Source organism: Nestor notabilis, unplaced genomic scaffold, assembly GCF_000696875.1.
Source record: "Nestor notabilis isolate BGI_N333 unplaced genomic scaffold, ASM69687v1 scaffold367, whole genome shotgun sequence".
Classification (NCBI taxonomy): Eukaryota; Metazoa; Chordata; class Aves; order Psittaciformes; family Psittacidae; genus Nestor; species Nestor notabilis.
The window spans coordinates 43,236-61,588 of record NW_009937562.1 but is presented as its reverse complement, the minus strand read 5'-3'; the positions used below and the strand labels follow the sequence as shown (position 1 = coordinate 61,588).

The following is an 18,353-nucleotide window of genomic DNA, read 5'->3' as shown; positions in this document are numbered from 1 at the left end:
AATGAGAGTACATTGAAATGCATTAAATAGGTAAGCTTTAACTAAAGCACAAGTTCAGACTGCTTGAGTGACAGAGCAGGCTCTGAACTGTGTGAGAGAAATGCTGCATCATCCAGTATTTGCCTGTGTAGCTGTAGATAGGCAAACAGGAGCTAGAGAGGGTATCAAGTCACTACCATGATGAATTAAAAGAAAATCCAGTCAAACCAGCATAAATAAGAAAAGGGAACAATTCTGAACCATCTTAACAATGAATTGTGAAATTACCAGAACAAAATAGTTCAGTAAACTCCTGGAAGAGGAGGAAAAACTCACCCTGACATAAGGGAAAAGAGTCAGTGCAGATTTTCTAGGGGCTGCAAAATGTCTCTGCCTGTGCAGCATACATACGAGACCTGTCTCTGCCTCAGATCCATGCCAATGGACTATCACCAGTGCAAGTTCTATAGGGTATTAAAGTCTGGGGTTTTTTTACCTAACTCCCAGGATATTTAGTATCTTTTACATTTACTATTATACTTAATTGTGCAATGCAAACCGCATACTCTAAAATTTCTTAAGTAGAACACTATTATTTGTGAATTTTTTTATTTTTTTTTTTTGGTAAATAACTCATTTCTTGCTGAAAATTCTGAGCAAACAGCTTCTAAATAAGTTCTTCTACACCCTGTCTTTATTCTGACATATAACATCAATTGCAAAGGGATTACTGACCTATCTGCCTTAATTTGAACCATACATGGTAAATGACTTAAGTATTTGTGTATTCATGTCACTTGTCTGTGAGATGTGTTAGTCATATTGCCTTTGACCTATTTTTCACAATCAGTGATTCCTCTTCTACTGAGCATCACGACTTCGCCAGCCCTGTGACTACAAGCTATGATTTGACAAAAATAACACAAAGCCTTAAGGCTATTTATTTCCATATTGAGGAAAGAGAGAGTGATAACACACCACAGATTGCCCAGATGGGTAATAATACAGGTTTGTGAATGATTAAAATCCATATGCTGTAAAACTCACCTTCGCTATCTCTCTGCTGATGCATTAAGTTAAAATCAACAATAGGAGAAATGAAGTGATATTGCTCTGACAAAAAGAATAACAAAAATAGAATTACATGATATGGCAGGTGATCTCACACAATACAGACATAGGAACAGCGGAAAATTACTTGAACAAAAAAAAATTAAAACTGAAAATAAAAGAATGAGGATTCTTAAAACCTGTCTGAAAAGCAAGACTTCTTCTCAGAAAAATAGAATGCTATACCTCTTTTAAGAGTTATCGCCCCTTTTTACATTACACAGCATTTGTATCATTAAATTGTGCTTAGCATTAGCTCTGCACTGCTTCCCAGAGGACTGCAAATCTGATATTAAACTGCAAGTCACAAGGCTTTTTTATAATTGCAAATGAGAACACATCATGACAAGATCGCTTACCTCCACAGCTGGCTCCATCAGCTTGCACACTGGTTTGGGCTGATGAAGGGGCTGGATCCTTGGATGCCGGCAGCTGAGATGTTTCTTCCTGGGTTGGCAGAAATGCAGAGCACAGATCGGTTTCTAGGGCTTGTAGCTTCAACAAAGAATTCTGCAGACAAAAGCAGAACATTGGGCTAGATAGAGAACAACAGAACACAGCGATAGCTCCTCAACTCACTGAGCCCATTAGCAGCTCCTGCAAAGGGGTGTTCCGCTAACAGCTCTGAGAGGATGTGCAAGAGAACAAACGTGCACTATTCTGTGAGTTTCTCGACTTCTGGTTATTTAAGTCCCAATTTACATGGATTATTCATGACACGTGGGAAAGATGACTTCGTCAGCAAAAGGCGATTTATTCTCGGAAGCCAAACTGCGATGGTGTCCCTTTTCTTGGTCTCAAAGCAATATATTAAGCAAGTATTTTATTCATTGGACTGACATCACGATCTGATGACATTCTGTCCCTCCCCATTTACCATTCATAAAAAAACAAGTCTCCCTCTTCCAGCCAGTGAGCGCCGTACACAGCAGTGAACAAAGAGTTACTGAGAACACACTCCCTCATGGGGTTCTTGGAAGAGGTATTTTTAATTGGCTTTTTTAGAGATACTTCTTTATGTAGATGTAGCTTTTGTGTAGGCAGCAGCTGCTGCTACAGGGCAACCAGATCATTTCCTATCAATTGCAAAGGTAAAATTAACAGATCATTGTCACTTGCTGCAGACAAATCAATGAAGACAATGCTCGTTATCTATAACATTACAATATATCATCAGCTACTGTGTCATGCTTGGTCCATTTCTCATTTCAGTCTTTAATGCTGCATGCAATATTCATCTGTACAATCTGACACAAGCATCTTGCTGTGATGTAAATGCTGTGAAAGCCCTTATCACCATCTGACTGGGCAAAATGAGTCACTACCGATACCTCATGCATTCATTTAGTTCCCCTCTTTCAAGGGAAACACATCTTGCCACATAAACAAAATCACACAAGGCTGTATTAATAATCACACAGCTGGCAAACGCCGAATATACATGAAATGTTAAGTCACTCAAATGGTACATATTTGTAGAGCATTTTCTGGGGGGAAAGGAGGGAGAACAAAGAAAACATACAACAACCAACCAAAAAAAAAAAAAATCACCACAAAAAACCCAACCCCCCAAAGAAAACAACACCACCCAAAAAACCCATGAGTTGCAACAGAAAAAAATTCCTCAAAAGCTTGTTTCCCCACTCTGTCAAAGACCTGAAACCAATTTACTGATTCATTTAATGAAATAACGAATGTATTGGAATCATTTCCTTTGTGTAACAATATCTCACCTACGTAGTGAGCATTTTAATGTCTTTGCATAATACAGCCCTTTTATAAACCCAGATATGCCAGTGTTTTTAGGTTAAAAAATAAAAAAAGGAAATTTATTTGGCTGAGAACAGCAGGGAAGACTTTCAGCCTTCATCCTTTCATTCTTTTTATAGACTTCAGGTGGTGAAAAAGGAGCAGAAAGTAGCTCTTTCTAGAAGATATCTCAAAATAGGGAAGGTTTTAAAAAAGTGCAAGATCACCGTAACTAGATCCTGTGAGCTTCTATGTGCTGTCAGGAGTGCTTCAAAATCCATATCCTGTTCCACAAAACAGACCAGGTTACAAACACTTGGAACTTGGCCTCAGCTTAGGCCAAAAGGGAAATCCAGAAAAACTTCCTTCTCCTACAGATAGGAGCAAATAGGAGCTCTGACCATTCCTATCAGAAGCAGCTTGATAGTAGAGCCAGGTGAGCAAAGAAATGGCTTGTGTTATGCATTTTAGGACTGAGTTCCTCTCATCTGTTGTCAAGATATATTTTGACATCTCCTCCTATAATACCAGAAAGAAGTGATTGCAAGATCAACAACTGATTTGTAATGCCTAAATATAATACTATTGTTCTAAAATATGGCACGATGTAGAGCTGGTTTCTATGCTATGAGGCAGAAGATACCTTTACTATTGACAGGTACAAGTTGCATTAACAACCTACCATCCTCTGGCCCTGATGCCATTTGTAAGGATAATTTACCCATCTTGGCCAGCAGTGCCTCATCTTCACACCACGGTTTCTCCAGGATCCCTTGAATGACTGGCATCTTTCCTGGTCACTTACTGAGACTGTTTGGTCCAGTATTTTACATATATTATTTCAAATTGATCTGTGTCCTTTCACCTGCCTACTAGAAAGGATATGCCAGGTATGCAAATGTCCCCATCATGGGCTTTATCAGTGAAGACCAATGTAATGAATTCACTCAGCTTTGTTTACAGCCATCTCACCTTAGTGCCCATTTTTTGTGTCAGCTAGCAGTCACAGTGATCCATCCCTACCTGGATTCCTGCTTTTGACGTATTTAGTAGACTTCTTATGATCAATCTGACTATCTTTTATGATCTACTTTCAAAGTCTTCTTTAATCCTCTACAGGGCTTTCCTCAATTAGAGACAGAATGATGGAAACCATCTCACCTTCAACAGTTTTCAAGTAGCAGTGAATTTTCCTTGTCAAGGGAAGAATGCTGACTTGAATCATATCCATGGCACTGTTTTGGGGAGGGATTTCACAATATGACAGGCCTCATTTTCCACTACCTGTCATCCGAGCTAGGCCCTAACTAAGTGACTGTGGAATTATTACAACAGATGGGCAGTGTTTAATAGTTATTAATATCATCTAGGAAAAGATAATTATACGAGTTACACATCGTTGAGGACTCTGATCCCAGACCAGACCTTTTCAGGAGAACTGCTGATGGCAAGTAAGGAGAACATAGGTGAACATACCAGAACATATCAATAAGGAGAATATAGGCTAATAACTGACAAAAATACCTAACCATCACAGACTGTTATTTCCAACATTTGACAAAAAAAATCCCATATCAAGAAAATACATTCACTTTGCATCACTGTTTCTTATGATACATTAATATTTATGGAAAATTCAGTATAAAAGCATTCACACAGACGACATTGTTAAACATTGTATTTTGGCAATGCTTAGGCTGTAATTCACCAGCTGGTTTATATTCAATTGCTCCAAATGATATTTTTCACCCATCTGTGGAAGGTGGGTGGATGGCAAATTTCCAGTCACTGCCAAATACTAAAAAAAAAAAAATCATATAATAATAACAACAACTACAATTGAAAAACCTTACAGAATTTCATGAATGTGCCCTTGCCAGGGATTTGATGTAGGGAGAAAAAGAGTAAGTAGCTGTGATCACTTTGATGTTACCAGGGAGATGATGAACCTGGAGTATGCCATTAACCTCATCTTACTCCTAAAACACAGATGAGTACTATGGTACTGCCCCAGCGCTCTGTAAATGAAAAGCCACCATACATTTATGGCAACACATGTAAGGAGACATAGCTTTAGCACAGGCCGAACACAAAGCTGCCCAGGTTCACCAGCTCATCAGCAACAAGAGCATCCTAGTAAATGCTAGGGACGACGCTGCTGCCTGCCCTGCCACATGGCCTGTCCTGCCCCTCTCAGGGCTGCTTGCAGTACTAACAATGCCAGAGCAGCTGGGCTGGATCCTGCCAGCCTCAGACCTCTTGCTCTGTGGCAGCAGTAGTTCTGCAGCTGCAGCCCAATCACAGCAAGAAGGTGCTCTGTGAGAGGACAGGGCCTTATATCAGCAACTGGCAGCAGGTCCTCTGTCCTTGGGCTCACAGGGGGCTGGCTAACATGCTACCAACTGTCAGCAACAGAAGAGCAAGAAGAGAGATGTCTTCATCTTCTGAAACCTTCCAGGTTAATTTGAAAACTTACTGACCACTTCCAACTTCCCCCTAATTCTCCAATACTTTCCAGCACCTGTACAGCTCTGGCGTGACTGCAGGCATCCTACCACAGTGGCGGGGATGTGTACTCTTCTGCCCTGCACACACTCAGCAATACATGGGATCTGGAGATGAACCAGCCTGTGCACATGCTACTTAAAACTCTCCCATGGTCCAGACCTGTCCCTGGGCCCAACTGATCCGTCTCTGCTCTTGGTCATTTAAAAGAAGTCACAAAACATGTTAGAAGCAAACAAAACCAGCAAAAATACATAGAGAGTGAAATGCTAGGTCATGGTGAGTGCCATCATAAATTTTAGTAAGCTCTTCTATGGAAAACCAATATCACTGAAGTAATGTAAGATATGGTATATTAAATCAGCTAATGATCTAAGTTCAAATATTTCAGAACCTATGTTCATTCCAGCTTTACTCTGATGCCCAACACTAGTGTTTCTGACACAGTAATTCCCAATCCATGCTAATGCAAATGAAAGGATATTATAATATTTTAAATGGATTCTTAAGTTTCTTTGGAAAAATAACCATATTGTTGCCTCTTAAGAATAATATTTTGCAAGTTTGAAAAGGAAGCAATTATAATCATCTTGGAGAAAGGTTTCTTGTCTTCTGTCCTCTTAAAATAATTGACAATCCAGAGAACTTGAGCTGTGCCAATTCCACCAGAAGAAAAAACTTCCTGCATTATTTCAGATCAAAGATAATGGAAGAATAAAGACATTTACAGAAAGTCTGAGGAAAACAGAATGAGAGAAGTGTGGCACTTCTATTTGTAAATTTTGCTAGTGCTTTAAGAAAACATACATGTAAAGTATCATATTCTCACCTGTTGGGAGAACACACAGTACAAAAGGATTACCATTTGAATAGGAAGTTCAGCCTATAGTTAATAAACCAGCTTTACAAACAAGTAAGCCACTGGCTGTCTCTCCTTCCATCTAATGGTTATTGAAAATCAAGCATTGAGGCCTCAGGATGAGGAATTACTGAGATGATAGACAACCTCTTAGATCTCAAGATGAATACCACACAACTACTACACACACACTGTTAATTACTTCTGGAGAATGGGACACTGAATGAGCAAATTCTCCCAACTTATCACCAAAATGCTTTGGCAATCAGTGGGATCCCCCTGAAATAGCATCAACTTTTCCTGGTAAGTGCCTCTCCAGCTGGTGATCCCCACATGGGGCCCACAGGATCAGTGCCATGTGACATGTTGGTCAGCATGTCCAAGGGGCCACAGCCTGATGGGAGACTGCATGCCAAATGAAGCCTCGCAGCCCCCCACTTTCCTGTATTGTACTGGCAAACCTGCTAATCAACTAGTGCTCCCTGCGTATCCACAGAGAGCGCAGACAGCTAACAATGGCTAAAAGAGAGACACTGCTATTAGAAATAATTTCTTTTCCCTGATAAAACATTACTATTATCAGCATCCTTTGTTTCATCCTTGTGGACACCCTAAGGACTGGTAAATTTAAGAACTGAGGGAAGAGGGAAAGAAAATATGTCTGTGTCGTGGTTTATACCCAGCCGGTAACTTGTAACCATGCAGCCACTTGCTCATTATTACCCTTCTTCCTCCCCCTGCTCCCAGAGGGATGGGGAGGAGAATTGGAGGAATGTAACTCCCACGGGTTGAGGTAACAGCACTCCAGTAACTAAGGTATAATACAAACCACTACTGCTACCAGTAATAATGATAAGAGGAATAACAAGGGGAGAGGACACAACCGCTCACCACTCGCCGACCGATACCCAGCCCGACCCGAGCAGCGATCTGGGCCTTCCGGGTAACTCCCCCCAGTTTCTATACTGGGCATGACGTGCTGTGGTATGGAATCCCCCTTTGGCCAGTTTGGGTCAGGTGTCCTGCCTCTGCTTCCTCCTGGCTTCCCCTCCTCCCTGGCAGAGCATGAGACTGAGAAAGTCCTTGGTCAGAGTAAACATTACTGAGCAACAACTAAAACCATCGGTGTTATCAGCATTGTTCCCAGACTGACAGTCAAAAACACAGCACTGCACCAGCTACTAAGAAGGAGAAAAATGACTGCTACTGCTGAATCCAGGCCAGTCTGCCCACCCATGGACCACGCTCTGTCTCAGTCTGAATGCTGATGGGCAGAAGAGAGAAGCAAAACCCAGATTTAGTGCTTTCTGCCTAAAATGAGAACACCCTGCCCCACACAATGTTACTGAATATTAAAGATGCTTGCACCCTGCCCCTGGGCCTGCTCCTGCCCCTCCAGGAAAGGAAGGCAGCTATTCTACCTAGTTTATTGATGGATTTACTGGATTTATTAAATCAGCTGAGGCAGAGAAGGAGAGTAATCCAACCCTTCAGCATTTAATAGCCTTTGAAATGACTCATATAGAAAAGAACTGAGCAAATATCAACCTGTTCAATACCTTCACTCTAAGGAAATTAATGTTTTTATATGTCACATTAGAACAGTGATGTATAAAAGCATCTCCTTGCTTTTTAATCTGAGAGTTCAGGTTAAAATAAGATAGGCATATTTTATGTGGACATAAACAAATCTCTGCAGTATCTGTTATGGCAATATTTGTGTCTTGAGGCATATGACATTTTCAATTCAGAACTTCCTTTATGGGGAACAAACAAGCAACAGTAAGATAGAACAAGATATACCCTGGGTCTGTATAATGCCATGGGAGAGCACCAAAGAGAGACACCAATTTCTCTAATCCAAGAAGAGAATTTATTTTCTTATGACCCGTGTCCACTTCTGTTTGCAGTAGACCTGAGACACCATAAAATCTAAAATTTTGCAGAAGAAAGCACCAGAAGGTAACCCTTGCTCATTCCTCATAAATTATTGGCAACTTGTTTTAATGTCTAATTATCTGTTTTAATATCTTACACTGATGTTATTTATTGTAATATTTTATCTCAACCTTTAAGGAATCCTTTGCAAGAATTTCAAATAGAAGTTTTAGTTGGAAGCTTTGGTGATTATTTGCACTGGGGCTTCTCAAAAGAAACAATAACTTAATGATTTCTCCCAGAGCCTTAACTGGCTAGACAGAGGCTGAGCATACTCCCTTGTATTGGTCATGGGATGTGCCTTACTAGTTAACATCGCAATTTTCAGCAGTGAGCTGCACAACAATGTCGCAAATGCACAGGAAATAATTCACTGTAAGGAGAAGATTAAGTCTGAATTCCTTTAAAAGGACAAATTGTGGTTTTCTCCTAATGAAAGGCAGGCATCTATTAATAGACATACATGTTCTCTGGCTGATTATGGAAACAAAGCTGAGCTGTCTTTTCCATGGTTTGAAAGGAATGGGATTCCCTTCCCCCCAACTCTTTTTTTCTACTGCTTCTGATGGTGTGTTGTCTTGGTCTACACATAGAAATATTATCTGCTCTGTGTTTAAGTCCAGTATTGTTCATTGCCTTTCCATGTGTAAACATACTCTATGCTAGCATGCAGATACCCTTGTTCATGGAAGATGCTTTATAAGGTTTCTCACTTTGAATAACTGCAAAGCTTGGATTTGGCCTCCAGCATGTTGCTGACTGTGAGAATCTAGCCAGGGCTCATCTATTGTTTGACATCATCACACAAATCACTTTGTGCTCTATCCTCTCACTATCATCCTGGCATAATCCCTCTGAAAAGTTTCAAGTGTCACAGGTGTTATTTGACTTTCCTTACTTTCTCTCTTCGCTCCAACTCTCCTCTCCTCCCACCTTACAACCAAAGTACGTTTTAGACTACATTGTACTGTTCATAGATTATTTATGTAGGATGTAGAAACAAAACATAATTGATAGCTGAACATTTTTAAGCTGTAATACGAGGAAAAAAATCAAATGTTCTTGAAAGATGGCATTTCACTCAGTCAATATTTAATGTTTAATTCTTTTCAGAGAACAAAAAGAAAGATGGCTTAAAATATATATATATATATATTTTAAATCTCTTACTTCTGGCGTTTAAACTATTGTAGAAGTCTTGTATCATATTTTTAAGCTTTTCTCCAAAAACATGACTAGGATGATTTAGTAAAAACCTAACCTTAAATTCTCAAGCAATTACATTACTCCAAAACCTTACAATTAACAAAAAAACAAACATCTAATTCAAAAGCTGTAACATCATATTTCAACTTTTGATTAAACTTACCTCATTTAAGCTGTTAAATTGCTCAGTTGCTTCTTTTGGTGAAATGTATGTGTTCTGATCTATTCTACAAAACAAAACAAGAATTTTCACTCAATAGATTGTTTATCTGTGCTGCAAATATTTAAAACCTTTCATCATGTCTGTACATAAATTACAAGTTATGGGATAAAGTTGTTTTATTTAAAAAATAACATTTCTATCAAAGTTATGTCTGTATTTTATACCTCATTCAAAACAACGGTGGCTTTACTGGAATCCTAAATAATGTATTTAAACTGTGAATAAGGTCCTGGAAACTATGACATTAAAATTTGGCTCACTCTGCTACAGAGAAGAAGTTCTACAGAAGTATGATCAGCTCCCAATATCTTTGTGAGTTAATGGAACTAAAGCCAAGAGAAAGCTCTAGCATATGTTTTGATCTAAGCACAATTTGTCCCACATGCTTTAAGTTAGGAACAAGAGTTTTCCTGTATCAGAGCCATAGAGAATATATCTTTCCATATTTAAAATTGATGGTATTTCAGGCTCCCAATCTTCAACTTTCTGCTTAAGTTCTGTTTTGCAAATTTCACAAAGACCCAAAGGACTCTGATGTGGAGCTGGAAATCCTTTGAGTAAGAAAGATTTTCTAGCATGTGTCAGATATGTTCGTACCTTTGGTTTTCCCTAAGTGTATCACTGCTTCTCCACATGATAAAAGGAAAGGAAGGTCCTGGACCGGCAAGGGGAAAATCTTTTCCCTCAGACTACAGCTAAAGAGACAGCTGTGCCCCATCCAGGCAGATGCGGTCATGACCTAAGACTCTACACACCTATCAGCTTCAGGATTAGTTAGTTACAAATTCACTCTACCAAGGAATGAAATTAAAGCCTAAAAAAATCATTCCCATTGATTAGGTGAGAGACCTGAATAGACTCATACCACAGCACTGTCCTTCTGCAAAGCAAACAGAGGATTTCCACAGTCATCTTGAAAGCCTGACATGGGTATATCACAAGTTGATTTGCAACACCAATGAAGAAAGAAAACTCTTGGTGTCTCAGAGAATGAGATTTCTCATTGATGAAAAGGTATCAGTGTTTGCTGGCCACTGAGAGATTCACATGATCAAAACTAAAACAAAATCCAGATTCTTTTGGACAAATTTATTAATATTTTTCAGCCTATTGTGCTCAGAGTCTTCTAAACAAAACTGAATAGTTTTAAAAGTCTAGAGACCTCAAAAACAGTGCAGACAGATGCACAGGCCTTTGTTGCAGTTCTTCACATTTATGAGGCATTTAAAGACTGAAATGATGGATATGCCACTTTCTTTACCAAAATAGACATACTAGATACCTACAGCAGGGTAAACGCTTGCCTCCAAACAGGATACAAGGTGTGCAATTCACATAGGAACAAAAATGAGTCATTTTTGACTTTGACGTCTAGCACCAGAAGGGGAGGTCTCACAGACCAGCCAGCTTTACCTCCCTCAAGATGCACAGGTACATGATCAGAAGTGAGTGATTTCTGGAGATACTTTAGCAGCAAGGTGCCCTGAATGACTGTTGCACAAGCACCTATTATATCTCTGTGTAGCTCTCCACATATATATGCTTTCTGCCTTTTCACCTGAAAATGAATAGCAAATGTTTCCATAATATGAAGAGAACAGAAAAAAAAAGGAATTATAGAAGCAAAAATGTTAATGCCAAACAACAAACTTCTAGCTTTTAGGGACAGTATGAGGCTGCAGAAGAGAGTTAAAGAAAACTAAGAAAAATCATGGTGAGAGCAAAAGGACTAATTTAATAGGAAGAAATGAAATATTCATGGTTTAGTTTAATAACATGAAAGAAAGGACCAGCAATGCTACAAACAGCTGGCGGATTAATTCAGTAGTGAAGAAAAAAAAATTAGAATGATTTATTGCACTGAACTAGAGCTAGACATAAAGGAAAAGAAGAAAAGGACTCATGCCAGATTTGTACACTTCTGGTATTCATTTGGAAGACTCCTTTCAGGGTCGTAACACACAGCAAATATGAACTCTCCTTAAAAAAAGAAAACATAAAACTAAACGCTAGCAGCAGTTCTTACATGTGCTATACTATGTTCTACATAATTCACAGCTGTATCACTCATGCAGTCTTGAGATTAAAAAGTTTATAGCACCCCTGAAGTACCACCTCTCTCTCATCCAGGCTGATGTCCTTATCTGATTTTTTAGAATAAGTCTTTTAGCAGAAGTCTTGCATTTTGCTGCTTCTTTTAACTAAAAATACTGGAGTGATATGCTTTTTGGTTTGATTTTTTTTTTTGATCCTGGAGATATTCAAATCATTAAGGTGAATAACCATTTTTGGGTGAAGACCATTTACATAACAGTATGCTTAACTGACCTTACTCTATATAGAAAGTTTTGGGGTCTGCTTTTTTGTTTTCACCAAGATTAACTGCTCTGCTAGGCAAATGCAGGTTATCTGATTGTCACCAGGCAACAAGGGGCTTGCAATTTAATATGGTTGGATCCTACTCATTAAAAGTCAATCACAAAATATCCATTAACTTCAAAAGCAGCAGGAACAAGCCCTAATTTTCCATCTGTGCTGAGTACATTAGAAGTATTTTAAGCCTTAGCTGAAATTTTGAATAACTGCAGGCAATCCTTATTTTGTATAATTTTCATAATGTAAAATAATGAAAATGGAATGCTTTCCATGGCTACTACTCAAATATATGCTATACCATATGCTTTATAAGATATGAAAGGCCTGATCTCCCACCCTCCCTATAGACTCTGGTTTTGGCAGAATTTCCCTGTCTAAATGGCACAGATGAGAAAGATGCAGCCCAGTAACATGTACATTTGAAGCTTGTGAACATCATAAAAAAAATCCAAATGCTAATTATCATAACAGAGCTCCTACCAGACAGCAAGGGGAAGATCAATTTGCATGAACAGTGTACTGTCTAAAAAAACGACCAGAACATGTAAATTATTGAATTATGCATATCCCTTCTAAACTTGTATAAAATTCAAATAAAATCACATAAGTTAAAGAATTTAAAGGAATGTTTAAACATAACCTAAGAAAATTCCCTTCTTATTTCCCAAACTAAATCCATAAAGGACCATTACATTCTGTAATTTGCAAGCCTCAATCCAATCCAGCCCTGGATTACACTAACCCTGTCCTCAGGAGACTTACGTGTTTACGGACCACAATGCCACACCTGCTCCGTGTCTTGGCCCAGTTAATGCGTTACTGGTGCCAAGATAAATTCTGGCAAGCAAACCACACATTATGCTGTGGGATGAACCCCTTTTTTCCAGATTCATTTTCAGGCTATCCTGACCCAATATTCCTTCCCTGTTTCCAGTCTAGTAATCCCACCATGAGGGTGACCCACCAGGTTAACAGCTCAGAAAGGGTAGTCTCAGTACTGCATCAGAGGACTGATCCAGCCTATCTAGAGTTTACATTACATGAGTTCACAGAAGGACAGAACCAGCAACCAACACACCTCAGTGCCAGGAAAACAAAAAACTCTTTTCTGAGACCTCCACAAATAGCAAAAAGTGTTATGAAACTCATAGTCATCACGTTAATACAAGGCTGCAGGTGAATGCTTCAAAAGCAGGCCTATGACTCCTTACAAAGCAATACAGAACTGCAACAGGCCTTTGGATGAACATAAAGTGTACTTTGCGATGAAAGAAATAGTACCATTAAGGGCCCAAGACTGTTTGGGTACATCCTAAGCTACTCCTTGGCCAGTCCCTGAATGCTGGAATAAGCAGAGAGCCAGAATACCAGTGCGTGTCTCATCAAACAGTACTTACATAAAGGCTGGCTGTGGGAAGCTGGACATCCACGCTTGTTTTTCATGTTATGAGCTCCTCTAGCACTCACCAGGCTCAGTCCTTACTTGGGCTACAGTCAGATGCCTTTTTTTTTTTTTTGCCTCTCTGCATTTTTTATTTTTTTTTCCCTTAAGTGTATTGCAACCCAAGAGCTTGCTCAGGGATTTTCCATGCCTTGATACAAGAATTATCATTGGAACTAATATTTTAATATCAAGATTCCTGAAGAAACTGTTCTTAGGAACTGGTCAGTCATTTCCCAGCAAATCAGTGTTTCATCAGCAAATCCTGGTTTGCTGACAGAGAGCTATTCGCAGACACATGCTGGTTGTGATGAACTTTTGCCAGGTCTGAGGCAGGACTCAAGAGGGAATCCAGCCAAGTTTTCCCTCTGCTCACCTGGCTGCCTGTGCAGGAACACAGCCTTGCAAGCTCTGCCTCACTGCGCAGGTCCACCATATGGCATGAGGGCATCTCATGGGGTTCTGCAGCTTCCCTGCTCCCTCCCACACATCCCTGAGTTATAGCTGCTCAGCAGAAAGCATGGAAACTACAGGAGTCCCCACCTGAACCTCACTCTCAAAAGCTACTTGCCTTGAAAGCTTAAATACTGAAAGCCTCACTAGAGCTTGGTCTCCCACAGGGGAGTACAGAAACCGTGAGAGATTCTGGCTGAGCCCAAGATCCAGGGCAGCCCAAGGCTCCCAGCATTTCCAGTTTTCCTGAAGAACAGTCATAGGTCTGACAATAACTGCCACCCTTCAGCCTCTGCAGACATTAGGCACCAACCAAGGGACCAGCTGATTCCTACTAAATGAAACCACTCCACTCCCATTTTTGGGGAATGGGGAAGTAGGGGAACTTTCTGGGACTTTTTCTTTGGCACAAAATTCCAAAGTGTAATTCCCACACTGACTTGGAATGCAACCTTCTTGGAAACACTGACATTCCCACTGCCCAGGAGTCCCATGTTTCAGCCCCCTCTCTGCAGGCATCTGAAGAAAACACCATCCTCTGTTCAGGTAACTGCATACACAGCTCTGCAATCCACATCAGCTTTGCTGATTGCCTTTGAGAAGGCAGTCGGTAAAAGCAGCTTTTTGTAATCATCTGTATTGTTCCACACTGGCTTTCCTATTCTCTGTTAAAAAAAGGCAATTCTTTTTATTTGTTCCTGGGGCCTGCATATAACTTTTACCTCCCAAAAGCGCAGATTATATTACAGTCATATCCAGACCCAGCTACACACAATGTGTAGAGCAGTATTCAGTGTAATCACTTGCAATAGTATTAGAAATTCATGTTCTTGTAATAAAATGTAAAGGTTTCCTTCCTGCAGATGGCATTTCATATTCTAAATTGATGCTGATGTTCATAAATCATGCATGATAACATATCTCTTGAAATTAAAATTCTTGATTCACAAGTCATGTACAGTTTAGACAAAAAAAAGACAGTATTCCCTCATTCTTCAGACTGTAATCTTTTTGCCAAGTCTATTTTTCCATTTCCCTTAAATCCTACTAAAACTTTTCTTTCACTGTTTCAGTGGTTGTCATGTAATGAAAGTAAACACACACACCCCCCAAAAAACCCACAATCAACTCATATATTTATAAGTTGTATTTCTGTAGATTTTCTCTTATAGTACCTGTTTTTTTCTGTCACATATTTATGAATATTCTGTCATATATTCTGTCACATAGTTATGAATATCCCTTGTTAGGTTACCCTGAATTTAGACTGCTTTGCTTAACAGGGACTATAACTGAAAAGTTTTCATATCTCAGCAGTTTTTGATCCATATTTAGACATATTAAAACCATCCTGGTTTTAGCTGCTCCACACTCACTAGAACAGACTTTTTTAAAAACTCTGTAGGGTTCAGAGGCATTTAGAACCTGCAACTCCAGTAAGACTAATGACAGAACTACAGAAGCCTGCAGAAACTAAATTAGAGCAGAAGTAACAACAAGCCACACTAGAAACAATTGACCTTGCTTCTTAATATGAGACAAATAAACCCTTCTTCTCCTACCCTCCACACATACATCTGTGACTGTATCAAGTGGCACCCTTGCAGCAGTGTGGCCATCTCCAAAAGATCAGACAGCTTTTGGTCTATGACTTAGGGATCCTGTGCTGATGTAGTGTTCCAAAGCACTGCTAATTTTAGCAGTAACCTAGCAAAACCAGGGTGGAAGATGGGAAAACTCAAGTTTTGTGAGGCTAGCAGATGTGTTCTGTCAAAATCTATGATTGTTATCTGCTGCCAAGGCTAAATACTTAACCTTTGCCATGTCCTAGAGCAGGGAAGGCAGGAAACAAGTCAGTATGTCATACTCTGACAGCTATGTATCACAGCCTGTTCTATGAGCCAGTTCTGTTCTCTTGATGTAGCAGCCAGAGATATACATGAGCTGAGATATGGGCATGTAATTGCTCTGGCCCTATCAAAGCTGATTGATGGCAGACGGTTGGGACAAGCTGCTGGCGATCCTTAAAAGGAACCACCAGACACAGTGACCCTCAACCTGAAAGTAGTAACTTCAACATATGTGATTCAAAGTTCTCTGCCCCAGCTGGGTGGTGGGAATGTTTTTTCCAAGGATGGTTAAGGCAGCTAAAGTAAACAGAGTGTGTGTAAGGCCAAGGACCATGCAACACAGCACCAATGCTTTTTTCCTCCAAGTTTCTTATTTAAGAGTAAAATCTCCCCTGTTTTGTTGTAATATAAACAAATTAAGACATGGGCAGAGTTGAGATTTGATCATTATGCCTTCACAGCTCTTAGCATGGTAACTCCAGGTACCATTACTTAACAGATTTAGCACGTGTGGACAGCAGGCTTCCTAAGGAGCTACCCTGGTGTTAAACAGGAATGAATGGCATAATGAACAATGGTTTAATACCAGGCAATCTAAAAAGGCCAAACTGTTGAAATGGACAGGGAATCTTTGCTGTGGTTTGTTTTATTCAGGCATACTCTACTTCTTATCTTTAAAGTCCATATTTATTGAATCATGTTCCTTTCATCAATCAAAATTAACCAATTAATTAAACAATTATTTCATTGTCTACCCATACACAGACCTCCTATCAGCAAAGCCACTAGGAAGGTCTAACTCTCTGATACCAAACTAACTACGCCTCTTTCTACGAGAAATCCATGTGATTTTTTCCTGGCATAAAGAATGCCAGAAAAAGACAAGGCAGGTTTCCTCGGCTGGGGCTAACTAGAAACGCTCAGAGATGCAGTGTTTCAACTGCACATACAAGCATTGTAGGGTGGAAAGCAGTTATTTGTGAAAGCTAATTAAATGCTTGGCCATTCTGCTAAAAATTCCTCTGGGAGCACAAATGAATATCATTTACAACATTGCCTACTAAAAGCTGTAGTGAAGGCAACCAGTTCATTTCACATAAAGCATTAAACTGCCACGGGATGGCAACTGTCACTACTAACCTAGTCCTGAGTTGAAACAGGCCTTGGAGGCAATTAGTTCTGCATGTCAACTAGTTGTGCCCTTAGCCACTGAGCATCCCTGGGATGTATAGCTGCTGCTCCAGGGTGCCCAAAGTGAGCCAGAGCCCCTGCCACACAGCACCAAGGCTGTCATGTTCAAGACAGAGAACAAAAAGCAGAGACCTGGCTCACCTGCCTGAAACTCTATATGCACAGCAAAGCAGGATCAAACCATCACCTGAACATGGGAAATGGGTAAAGTAGCCCCCCAAAAACTGATGGCTGTGAAGAGCACAATCTCATTTACACTGTCCAAGCCTGCCAGTAAGCACTAAATTATATCTTTAGGACACACCTTCACTGGTAGATTGAGTCAGTTGGTTGAGTTGAAACATTTTTAGCCTTTTGCACAGCCATGAGGGATTAGAGAAGTAACCATGACTTCCAGTAATCACTAGAGCTGAGTCACTTCATCATCAGCTGAGTTACCTGCCATCAAGATTCAGCTACTGCCTTACCTGCACCCTTCAATTGGGACAAGCACAGCTGCCATAGCAGCTAGAGTCTAAACTATACATAAATGCATACCTCTGCTAAAATCACGTGTGCTGGTTCCCATTTCTCAGTGAGAATACAGCTCTGAAAAGCAAGTCAGCACTGGGGGGAAAAGGAAAGAAGTGCCAAGATATTTTTGAAACTTAGCACAGGGGAATTGAAGTTTCTGAACTGAGGATGTTCTTCCTGCTTAAAATGCAAGGGGTTTAAAGAATGATGAAATTTGCATTCTTATCTTCATCCCTTCACTTTCTCCAAACAGTCCTAGTCATATAAATATGGATTACAACTGCCAATGAGAGCCAGGAGTCTGAATATTTTATACAAAAGGCAGCAAACTAATTAGATTAGTCTTTCCTACAGATAATCAGAAATTAAATGTGCTGTCTTATGCCAAGGCTTACCTTGGTTGAAATCTCACAACTGCTTCCTGGCATCTTAAAGCTACATTCTGTGCATAGTCATAAGCTGAGGATCCAGCCTTTCCCTGCCACTCTGGGAGGCCTGGCAATGCACTTTCCAGCTCCTGCACAAAGAAAAAAAATGTTGAATGCCCTGTCAGTACTCATCAGGCTTAGATGAATATTTTGCTTTAAGAACTCCATGAGACCAGATGCTGATTGTGTTTCTCTGTTATTTTTTTTTTTGTAATTATCTAGAAACAACTGGAAAACACAGACTAGAAAAGGTTCTGAACAAAGTAGTATCTTCTTTCACTGTAAAACATTTTTTGAAACCAAAGCAGACTGTAACCCTTTTTCTGTTATTAGTTAGATAAGAGATGTCAGCCTCCAAGGCAAGAGGTGCTATACACAGAATTCAATATTATTTTGCTTATGTATACACTCACATTTAATTTGAAATTATTTACTCACATGTCAGTAATATTTTATTACCTGGGCATCGTCAGAAAAATTTTGGCTGACAAAAGCAAATGCAATTCACTTAAATAAGATTTGTAAGGTTGAA

General features: G+C 39.7%; 1 protein-coding gene across 1 annotated transcript in view; it reads right to left on the bottom strand.

The window, feature by feature from the left end:
- FAM13C (family with sequence similarity 13, member C) overlaps positions 1-18,353 on the bottom strand; it is a 52,684-nt gene that overhangs the window by 22,927 nt on the left and 11,404 nt on the right. Inside the window, exons 4-6 of the mRNA XM_010018865.1 lie at positions 17,789-17,910; positions 9,510-9,573; positions 1,449-1,536 (exon numbers count right to left, since the gene is read on the bottom strand). Of these exons, the coding sequence (XP_010017167.1) occupies positions 1,449-1,536; positions 9,510-9,573; positions 17,789-17,910 (274 nt within the window). The remainder of the gene's footprint in view (positions 1-1,448; positions 1,537-9,509; positions 9,574-17,788; positions 17,911-18,353) is intronic.